The following is an 11,735-nucleotide window of genomic DNA, read 5'->3' on the forward strand; positions in this document are numbered from 1 at the left end:
CAAAAAAAGATGTATTGAAAAAAGAAACTTAAAAAAAATATATGTATTGAAAATAAAAACTTAAAAAATATTGCACAAAATAATTAGGCATTAAAACATAATAATAATAATAATAATAATAATAATAATAATAATAATAATAATAATAATAAAGAGATTGAGTATTAAATAAAAATAAAAAGATTAATGTTTGACTATATTTAATGAGGTGGTGTAAATAGCACTTTTTTATTTGCACCACCTATAAAGCTATTACACCTATTAAATATGGGGTGTAAATAGCAAAATGGGTGGTGCAAATAGAATTTCCCTTAATTTATTACTACATACATCATATCCCCCTTAACTAATTTCTCATATCCATCAATCATCATCATCATTGTAAAATGCAGTATTTTTATATTTTAGAGCAATTACATTTGTGATTTTGTATCAAGTTTTTGTAGGCCAAAAAATCATAATGGAATTTTAAATTTTTACATGAATGGGGAGGGTGAGTTTTTGTTAGATTTTTCTAATGCAAAGGTTAGTTTTTTTGTGAGCCCCACATAATGAGATGAATAGGTTACTTTTCGCGCATTATTATTATTATTATTATTATTATTATTGTTATTATTGAATGGATTGTTATCGTGCCATTAATGTTATAAATAAATATATGGATCTGCATTAAAAAAAAAAACAAGAATGATTCAAACAGTTGATGCCTTTGACTTTGAAGATGTGGACTAACTGACTAAGTCATTAATTAACAACATAATAATGTAATTTTAAGTGTTTTGTCCATGGCTAATTTGGTATATATCAACTATCAAGATATTGTAAATTATGGCACTTGCTTTACAGTTCACATTGATGAAACAATAAGTGATGTAATCATATTGTTTTTTTTGTAAAAAAAAAAAAAAAATACAGCGTATAAGAATATTATGGTACAAATATAGTCTTTATAACGGTTGCATTAATGAGAATGGTTTAATAAGACTTTTTCACCAGATGGACAACCACAAGGATATGAATCCTTAGGCATTGGTGAGCTCATTTACTATGGTTTTGACAAATTTCCTGCACAAGAGTTTCACTAAACAAATATATTTTCGCAACTAAAAGTAGTTGTGAGGTGAGACAACAAGTAGAAATAGTATATGCACTCACCTTAATTTCAAGACAAGAAGCAACAAAATATGTACAAAAGCAATAAAAACAACAAGGAAGACAAATTGATGGGCTACCTAACACTCTTATCAAAACATTCCTAAATTGTCCAAGTAGACACACTCTACTTAGCACCTATTGCCATCCCCGGCAACAGCGCCATTTTGATGTTTGTGTATATTGGTGGGATGGAATATGAGATAGTGAAGTGTAAACGAAAGTTGTGACACCGTACCCCCGAGTATCGAACTCAAGGACGACAAACCGGAGTAATTTCATATACTAGATTGACCCTCAAAAAAAATTTTAAAAATTATTTTATAAACTCCAGACAACCTTTCTAAACTTGGAAAATAATTTCGTAAACTAAATTGACCCACAGAAATTTTTTTTTAAATAATAGTATAAACTCCAGACAACCTTTCTAAATATGGGAAATAATTTCATATACTAAATTGACCTCCTGATAATTTTTTAAAAATAATAGTATAAACTCCAGACAACCTTTCTAAATATGGAAAATAATTTCGTATACTAAATTGACCACCAGAAAAAATTTTAAAATAATAGTACAAACTCGAGACAACCTTTCTAAATATGGAAAATAATTGCATATACTAAATTGACCCCCTGGGAAATTTTAAAAATAATTTTATAAACTCAAGACAACCTTTCTAAATATGAAAAATAATTTCATATACTAAATTGACCCCCTGAAAAAATTTTAAATTATATTTTATAAAATCATGACAACCTTTCTAAATATGAAAAATAATTTCGTATACAAAATTAACCCACTGAACAAATTTTTAAAAATAATTTTATAAACTCTAGACAAACTTTCTAAATATGGAAAATAATTTTACATACTAGATTGACCCACTAAAAAATTTTTAAAAATAACTTTATAAAATCCAGACAATATTTCTAAACATGGAAAATAATTTCATATACTAAATTGACCCATGAAAAAATTTTAAAAATAATTTTATAAACTCAACACAACATTTCTAAATATGAAAAATAATTTCATATACTAAATTGACCCCCTGAAAAAATTTTAAAAATATATTTATAAACTCCAGACAATATTTCTAAATATGAAAAATAATTTCATATACTAAATTGATCCTCTGAAAAAATATTAAAAATAATTTTATAAACACCTAATAACCTTTCTAAATGTGGAAAATAATTTCATATACTAAATTGACCCCCTGAAAAAATTTTAAAAATAATTTTATAAACTCTAGACAACCTTTCTAAATATAGAAAATAATTTCATATAAAAAATTAGCCCCCTGAAAAAATTTCAAAACTAATTTTATAAACTCTTGACAACCTTTCTAAATATAGAAAATAATTTTACATACTAGATTGACCCTCTAAAAATTTTTTTAAAATAATTTTATAAATTCCAGACAACCTTTCTAAATATGGAAAAAATTCATATACTAAATTGACCCCCTTGAAAATTTTTAAAAATAATTTTATAAACTCTAGACAACCTTTCTAAATATAGAAAATAATTTCATATACTAAATTAACCCCTTGAAAAAATTTCAAAAATAATTTTATAAACTCTAGACAACCTTTCTAAATATGGAAAATAATTTTACATACAAGATTGACCCCCTAAAAATATTTTTAAAATAATTTTATAAACTCTAGACAATCTTTCTAAATACGGAAAATAATTTCATATACTAAATTGACCCCTCTGAAAAAATAATAACTTTATAAACTCTAGACAAACTTTCTAAATATGGAAAATAATTTTACATACTAGATTAACCCCCTAAATTTTTTTTTTTAAACTCCAGACAATCTTTCTAAATTTGGAAAATAATTTCATATACAAAATTAGTCCACTGTAAAAATTTTAAAACTAATTCTATAAATTCTAGACAAACTTTCTAAATATGGAAAATAATTTTGCATACTAGATTAACCCCCTAAAAACTTTTTAAAAATAACTTTATAAACTCCAGACAACCTTTCTAAATATGAAAAATAATTTCATATACTAAATTGACTTCATGAAAAAATTTTAAAAACAATTTTGTAAACTCAAGACAACATTTCTAAATATGAAAAATAATTTCATATACTAAATTGACCCTCTGAAAAAAAAATTAAAAATAATTTTATAAACACCTGATAACCTTTCTAAATATGGAAAATAATTTCATATACTAAATTGACCCGTGGAAAAGTTTTAAAAATAATTTTATAAACTCTAGACAACCTTTCTAAATGTAGAAAATAATTTCATATACAAAATTAACCCCCTAAAAAAAATTTCAAAACTAATTTTATAAACTCTTGACAACATTTCTAAATATGAAAAATAATTTAACATACTAGATTAACCCCCTAAAAAATTTTTATAATAATTTTATAAACTCCAGACAACCTTTCTAAATATGGACAATAATTTCATACACTAAATTGACCCCATGAAAAAATTTTAAAATTAATTTGATAAACTCAAGACAACCTTTCTAAATATGAAAAATAATTTCGTATACTAAATTGACCTCCTAATTTTTTTTAAAAAAAAAATTATAAACACAAGATAACCTTTCTAAATATGAAAAATAATTTCATATATTAAATTGACCCCTAGAAAAATTTAAAATATAATTTTATAAACTCAAGACAACCTTTCGAAATATGGAAAATAATTTCATATACAAAATTAAACCACTGAACAAATTTTAAAAATAATTTTCTAAACTCTAGACAAACTTTCTAAATATGGAAAATAATTTTACATACTAGATTGACCCCCTAAAAAAATTTTAAAATAATTTTATAAACACCCAGACAACCTTTCTAAATATGGAAAAAAATTTCATATACTAAATTGACCCCCTGAAAAAATTTTAAAAATAATTTTATAATCTCTAGAAAACCATTCTAAATATAGAAAATAATTTCATATACAAAATTAACCCCCTGAAAAAATTTCAAAAATAATTTTATAAACTCTAGACAACCTTTCTAAATATGAAAAATAATTTTACATACTAGAATGACCCCCTAAAATTTTTTTTAAAATAATTTTATAAACACAGACAACCTTTCTAAATATGGAAAATAATTTCATATACTAAATTGACCACATGAAAAAATTTTAAAAATAATTTAATAAACTCAAGACAACCTTTCTAAATATGAAAAATAATTTCGTATACTAAATTGACCTCCTGAAAAAGTTAAAAAAAATTATAAATACAAGATAACATTTATAAATATGGAAAATAATTTCATATATTAAATTGACCCCTTAAAAAATTTTAAAAATAATTTTATAAACTCAAGACAACCTTTCTAAATATGAAAAATAATTTCATATACAAAATTAACCAACTGAACAAATTTTAAAAATAATTTTATAAACTCTAGACAAACTTTCTAAATATGGAAAAATAATTTTACATACTAGATTGACCCCCCAAAAAATTTTAAAATAATTTTATAAACTACAGACAACCTTTCTAAATATGGAAAAAAAATTCATATACTAAATTGACCCCCTGGACAAATTTTAAAAATAATTTTAGGAACAAGGTTCAAATTGGCCACTAAACGTAACCTGAAAGTGCAATTAGGCCATTGAACGAAAAAAAAAGTGCAATTAGGCCACTGAACACTTCAAAAAATGTGCAATTTTACCTGATAGCAGGTTACCCTCAATTTTAGCAGGTTATCTGCTTACGTGGCAGCTGAGTTGGCATTTTTAATAAATTTTTAATAAATTTTAATAATAAATTTTTATTAAATTTTTTTAAAAAAAATAAAAACGACTTTATTTTATTTTTTATTTAATTTTTTCCATTTTTTTATAAAATTTATTATTAAAATTAATTATTAAAAATTATTTAAAAATGATTAAAAATGCCAACTAAACTGCCACGTAAGCAGGTAACCTGCTAAAATTGATGGTAACCTGCTATCCGGTAAAATTGCATACGTTTGGAGAGTTCAGTGGCCTAATTGCATATTTTTTGAGTGTTCAATGGCCTAATTGTACTTTTTTTTCGTTCAGTGGCCTAATTGCATTTTCAGGTTACGTTCAGTGGCCAATTTGAACCTTATTCCATAATTTTATAAACTCTGGAAAACCTTTCTAAATATAGAAAATAATTTCATATACAAAATTAACCCCCTGAAAAAATTTCAAAAATAATTTTATAAACTCTAGACAACCTTTTTAAATATGAAAAATAATTTTGCATACTAGATTGACCCCCTAAAAAAAATTTAAAATAATTTTATAAATTCTAGACAGCCTTTCTAAATACGGAAAATAATTTCATATACTAAATTGAACCCCCTGAAAAATTTTAAAAAATAATTTTATAAACTCTAGACAAACTTTCTAAATATGAAAAATAATTTTACATACTAGATTGACCCCCTAAAAAAAATTTTAAAATAATTTTATAAACTACAGACAACCTTTCTAAATATGGAAAAAAATTTCATATACTAAATTGACCCCCTGAAAAAAAAATTTAAAATAATTTTATAAACTCTAGACAACCTTTTTAAATATAGAAAATAATTTCATATACAAAATTAACCCCCTGAAAAAATTTCAAATATAATTTTATAAACTCTATACAACCTTTCTAAATATGAAAAATAATTTTACATACTAGATTGACCCCCTAAAAAAAAATTTCAAATAATTTTATAAACTCTAGACAACCTTTCTAAATACGGAAAATAATTTCATATACTAAATTGACCCCCCTGAAAAATTTTTAGAAATAATTTTATAAACTCTAGACAAACTTTCTAAATATTGAAAATAATTTTACATACTAGATTGACCCCCTAAAATTTTTCTTTAATAATTTTATAAACTCTAGACAACCTTTATAAATATGAAAATAATTTCATATACTAAATTGACCCCCTCGAAAAATTTTAAAAATAATTTTATAATCTCTAGACAACCTTTCTATATATAGAAAATAATTTCATATACTAAAATATCAATCGTCTCCGTGTGTTTTCTTAAGTTACCCTGATTCTTTTCGTGGCTATCGTTGTTTAGTCACTAACACTAATAAGGTCTTTATCTGTCGCCATGTGCGATTCGATGAGTCTATCTTTCCGTTTGCTGGTTGTGTTTCCTCGTAGGTTGTTGACAGGCCCCAGTTGGTGCCTTGGGGTGTTGCTCCCGTTGTCTCAGTTCCTGCGCCAGTCTTACCCGATGAGGGGGCTCCTCCGGATCCTCCTCCAATGCTGCCGGATTTGGACTCTAGTGAGCGGACAATTTCTGATTGTGAGCGGTCCGTTCGTGCTGGTCGGCCTCGCCGTGGTGCTAAGGTGGCTGGACCGCGTTCTCATGTGATGGCCACACGGAGTATGGGCCCTAAGGAGCATGTGGTATTGATGTCTGCTACCGATTCGCTTGAGCCCACGTGCTATTCGCAGGTTGTGCAGCATCCCGAGTGGCGTGAGGCCATGGATGTGGAGTTTAATGCTCTGCTTCAGAACCATACCTGGCGGCTTGTTCCTTACACTCCTGGTATGAATGTTGTGGGGTGTAAGTGGATGTTTCGGGTAAAGAGAAATGTTGATGGGTCTGTGGAACGGCACAAAGCCCGGTTGGTAGCTAAGGGCTTCAATCAGGTTGCAGGGAAGGATTTTTTTCAAGACCTTCAGTCTGGTTGTTAAACCCACCACGGCTCGACTGTTGCTTTCTTTGGCTCATTCGCGTGGTTGGTCCATTCGGCAGTTGGATGTCCATAATGCGTTTCTGAATGGTTCCCTTGCTAAGACTGTGTATATGCGTCAGCCGCCCGGTTATGAGGACAAGTCGAAGCCTGATCATGTGTGCTTTCTTCAGCGTTCCCTGTATGGGGTGAAGCAAGCTCCTCGTGCATGGTTTACTCGGTTGCACAATTTTTTGATTTCTGTTGGCTTTGTTCCTTCTAAAACTGATGTATCGTTATTTATTTATTATGGTGGTGGTGCACAATTATATTTTTTGGTGTATGTAGATAACATCTTGGTTATGGGCTCGGATTCACACCATGTCACAGGGCTTGTGGCTAAGCTGGCTCAGGAGTTCAAGATTCGTGATATGGGGGCTCCGTCATTCTTTCTTGGCATTGAGACCGTGTCGCTTTCTGATGGTGTCTTTCTCTCTCAGCAACGTTATATCCAGGATATTCTTAAGCGTGTCGGGATGGTAGACTGCAAACCGGTCTCGACTCCGGTTTCGGTCGTTCGATGTGATGATGTTGAGGCCACTCCTTACGCTGATCCCACTCACTACCACAGTCTGGCCAGCGCGCTACAGTACTTGACAGTGACTCACCCGAACTTATCTTATGCGGTTAATCGGCTCTGTCAGCATATGCAGTCCCCCACCACAGCTGACTGGAGTATGATGAAACGGGTCTTGCGGTACGTCAAAGGTACCCTTGGTCTAGGTCTTTGTCTTCACAATTCTCTATCTACTGCTATTCATGTTTTCCCTGAACTCGAATTGGGCTGGCAATCTGGACGACAGGAAGTCTACGAGTGATTTTGTAGTCTATATGGGTAGCAATCTGATTTTCTGGTCCTGTCGGGAACTGCGCACGGTGGCGCGTTCTTCTACTGAGGCTGAATACAAGGCCTTGGCTGATGTGTCGGCTGAAGTTACATGCATGGCTCGTTTCTCTGCTTAAGGAGATTGGTTTTCCACCGACTTCTGCGCCTAGTCTATGGTGTGACAACTTGGGTGCCACGTACCTATGTTCAAACCCGGTGTTTCATGCCCGAATAAAGCATGTGGAGATTGATTACCACTTCGTTCGTGACAAGGTATCCAAAAAGGAGATTTAGGTTCATTTTATTTCTACGAAGGATCAGCTGGCTGACATTTTTACCAAAGCTCTTCCATCTGCTCGGTTTTCCTATCTGCGAGACAAGCTCAACGTTGCAGCTACTCCACCTTGAGCTTAAAGGGGAGTATTAAGACTCTTATGCATTATGATTCTCTATCTATCTCTCTATATCTCTTTATATCATTATTGTACATACTTTGATTCAGTTACGATCATTAATCTAATCCTCATCATTTTTAATTAAGAAATAAAAGTTTTAATTAAATGAGTAATAAAATCTCATAATTTGTTTTAAAAAATTATAACCAAACAACCAAACACTAACTATGATTTTGATTTTCCTTCCTTGTTTGTAAATCATAAACCAAACACACCCTTTGTTTGGACTTTCGCATGGGAGATACTGTATGCGATCTGTATGGCCCAATAAACAGTCACGAACAACGGTGGCTGATAAACAGGAGATTATGCGAGATTAATTTATCATTAATCTAAATTAAGGGGGAAATCATGCCATAATCGCGGAATTATAGGGTCCGTTTTTGAAGACCCAAGCGCCCTTCTCATCTGTTTGTTTTGTTTTGTTTTTTCGTTTTCAAATTTCCTCCAAAATTTTCTGCTCAGCTCAATTAAAACTGTCTGTTCGATGCCCATAGAAATGGAGCCGGCAGCCATGGTGGTTGAAAAGCTGAAAGCTTTCGCGCAATCGACTCAAGACTTCGCTTCCCGCATTCTTCACCGGAGCGAAAATTCCAAACGCCGCAGTCCGGTACTATCCATTTTACTTTCCACAATATTATTAATATTAATTTCAAATATGCAAGTAAATTATGTTGATTCGCATTTTATTTTCGGAAAAAGCAGTGTGTTTATAATGGATTTTCATCGCAATTTACACTTTCGGTTGTTTATTCTGAATGAATTGTGTTTTGTTGCTGTGTCGTTGAAATCGCGTGTCCTGGAGGCGGTGTATTTTCGGAGATACTCTGCGAGTGTGCAGTGTTCAACGTGAGTGCAGATAAGCACTTCAATAAATTGCATGTGTATTGAAGAGGGAGCATAGGTTTGCCAAATTAAAGTATGTTGATATGAGCTCGTGCTCACTTACCTGCATGAATTCCAGTCAACATTTAGTTCAAATGTGATGAAGTCATGAACTTTGATTTAAATGTAATAAGTGTTTATCTTAAACATTACAATTCTGAACATTTAGACATTTAGCTAAACATAATTGACAACTACTGGGGTGCACAAATGAAAATGAGTATTGTGTCATGGCATAATTTGCACTCTAGCATTGTTATGTGACGTCTTAAACTAGTCAGGATTCAGGAATTGTTTATTCTCTAGAAATGAACTCAGGGGATTATTTTGTTAATGTATTTGGTAGTAAATCCAATGAAGTGATCAAGTAAGAGTGTCTTAATATGTTGGAGAGCTGGTGCAATGTTCAGAGAAATTTTGGGATTGTCTTTTTCTGTTCATTGGGTATTTACGATAACTAGAATAGAACTAATATCATTTGACCTTTGAAATGGCCAAAATGGGAAGCCTGATTTTGTTGATGCCCAAGAATACTGAAGACTTGGAATTTCCTTGCTAAGAGATCGATTCAAGTTCTGACATTCACACTTGTCTAAATTTGCCTCTGCCCTCTTCCTATGATATGATTTGAATTGTAGCCACTACCTGAATTGAATGAATTGTTGCCTGCTGCATTATTTTCACCTCAAGTACGATGACTACATCATTAGTTTCCAAACTGACAGCATAAGTTCTTAATGTAGCTGGGGTCCTAACAGTCTATTTTGTCAGCTCTATTACAACTATAACTAACATAGCTGTCTCTTTTGGCTCTCTATAATTTCTCAAATTTGATGCTTCAATAGGTAACAACAAGCTGTATGATGGAGCTTTACAACTCTTCCAATGATGTCCTTTTCAGATTGAAATCTTGAAGAGGTTGCAGCGAGAAGCATTTTCAGATATCATGAAGCTGAGAGATAGACAAGAGAAGGTGGAACGCTTGCTTTCCTTCTATAAAACTTATAAAGCAAGTCCATTCCAAGAAGCTAGCACTCGTGTGAAGGGAGAGTTTGATGTAGTTGGGGCATTGTTGATGATGGACACCGTTGATCAGTCAACCTGTGATGCACTTCAGAGAGCTGGTATTAAGACTGGAATTGACTCCAGGCTCTGGTTTGAAACAACCATTCGAGAGAAAGATACACTTGTAACAGAGTTTGTTGGTACTGAAAGAGGCAGAGGTGATGTCTTGGGCAGTCCACTTTGTCTTGCTAAGGTTCTATATTGTGCAAACGTAAGCAACTGGTTCTCTGCAGTTGCAATACCAGTGGGTGCTCGATGCAGGGATTTCAGTGTTGGTACAAGTTCTCCTCACCAGGTAAGTATTATTTGCAGTCTGCCATTTAGTAATTACATATTGTGTTTCCAGTGATAGACTGTTTGCATAGGAATTTACAGATTATATTCCATCTTTTCCCCCTTAAAGTAAGTCAGTCAATTGCATGGTAAAAAGTTGCCATTTTCAATTAATTTTTCAGGAAAAGGCCCTTACAGATTATTCAACACTAGGGCCACCCTTCTTGAATCATATAAATGGTTGTGCCATTGGTATAATGACAAGAAAGTCAAATATTGTGGCTTCATTGGCTCAATTTGCCTCTGGCATAGGAGCACCACCTATCTCTTCCAGAGCTCTCAGTTGTTTCAGCACTTTTGGACAAGTTGTTTGTCAACTTCCCAAGAGTACAAAGCTGACCCTTATGGGTATCCACAAAGTGCTGAAAGTGTCTAGTCAGCAACATAGTCTTGGATCCATGACCTTTCCTATTGGCATTTTTCGGCGACACCAACAATCTCGGGCATCTGTGGAGGAAGAGGATCTGCTCATAGGCACAATCAGGAAGGACAGTGTCTTGGATGGATCTATGGCTTTGATGCTTGAGTCACACCTTGACAACAGTACAAGAATCGGAGGCTGGATCGAGATGACAAAATCACATCCCAAAAATCTACAATGGGCTATTACTATGTCTGATACCCCCGAGGATGATTTTGGATGGGGTTTGAGCTTGGGTGGGTTGGTCCAAGGCCCAACAAACTGTGAACAATTTCAGATCGAAGCATTCCTTAATTTTAACTTGGGGAACAGATGCAGAATGCAACCTGCTATTCTATATGTGATGGACGGGGAAACCAAGTTCCCAACTCTAATGTTTCGGTCAAGCTTTAGCCTCTAGCATTGCAAAATTTTACATCTATGATTTCTAATACTTTCTTGATGGGTATAATTCAGGTTATTGCTTCTACTCTGCTGCCCATGCCAGTTTTATTTATATCATTCTTCCAAGATTTTAGAATGTGTTTTAACTTAGAATTCCAGGTGGACTTTGTAAATGTGCATTCTTTGGTGCAAATGTAGCAATGCTATTTATTTAATTTTTCAGATAATGAGATTTTCATGGGAAGAAGGATAGTGTGTGTGTATATGTATATGTATTCTAAGATATACATGTAGACATGTAGTCCAACCTTGTGCGATAGTCGTGTTGGCAAGAATCAAACTCGTGATCTTCTAGTACAATAATCATGTTTCACTTACTTGTTTTCAGGGCCAATTTTTAAGCTTTATTCCATTATTACTATGTTGTTAATCTACGAAACAAGATCATTAGTATCAAACGTATGAAGAAGTGATTG

The 11,735-nt window shown here is 32.0% G+C and overlaps 1 protein-coding gene across 7 annotated transcripts; it reads left to right on the forward strand.

The window, feature by feature from the left end:
• Positions 1–8,424: 8,424 nt before the first annotated feature.
• On the forward strand, positions 8,425–11,636 carry LOC109187207. 7 transcript variants are annotated; one of them, XM_019337336.1, is made up of 4 exons: positions 8,425–8,568; positions 8,668–8,781; positions 9,958–10,416; positions 10,577–11,636. In XM_019337336.1, the coding sequence occupies exons 2-4, from the start codon at positions 8,671–8,673 to the stop codon at positions 11,273–11,275; spliced, it is 1,269 nt and encodes a 422-aa protein (XP_019192881.1). In that variant the 5' UTR covers positions 8,425–8,568; positions 8,668–8,670; the 3' UTR covers positions 11,276–11,636. The 7 variants fall into 7 exon arrangements, with proteins under 7 accessions (XP_019192881.1, XP_019192880.1, XP_019192884.1 ...); XM_019337335.1 differs by having other exon boundaries at positions 8,425–8,781; XM_019337339.1 differs by having other exon boundaries at positions 8,427–8,781; positions 9,902–10,416.
• The last annotated feature ends 99 nt before the right edge of the window (positions 11,637–11,735 follow it).

This window comes from Ipomoea nil, unplaced genomic scaffold (genome assembly GCF_001879475.1).
Source record: "Ipomoea nil cultivar Tokyo-kokei standard unplaced genomic scaffold, Asagao_1.1 scaffold1421, whole genome shotgun sequence".
Taxonomy (NCBI): domain Eukaryota; kingdom Viridiplantae; phylum Streptophyta; class Magnoliopsida; order Solanales; family Convolvulaceae; genus Ipomoea; species Ipomoea nil.

Excerpts from the sequence above, each read along its gene's own strand:
- LOC109187207 (XM_019337335.1), top strand. The coding sequence starts at position 8,659 with ATGCCCATAGAAATGGAGCCGGCAGCCATGGTGGTTGAAAAGCTGAAA. Across the intron at positions 8,782-9,957 it reads ATTCCAAACGCCGCAGTCCG|ATTGAAATCTTGAAGAGGTT; the intron begins GTACTATCCATT and ends TGTCCTTTTCAG. Across the intron at positions 10,417-10,576 it reads GTACAAGTTCTCCTCACCAG|GAAAAGGCCCTTACAGATTA; the intron begins GTAAGTATTATT and ends TTAATTTTTCAG.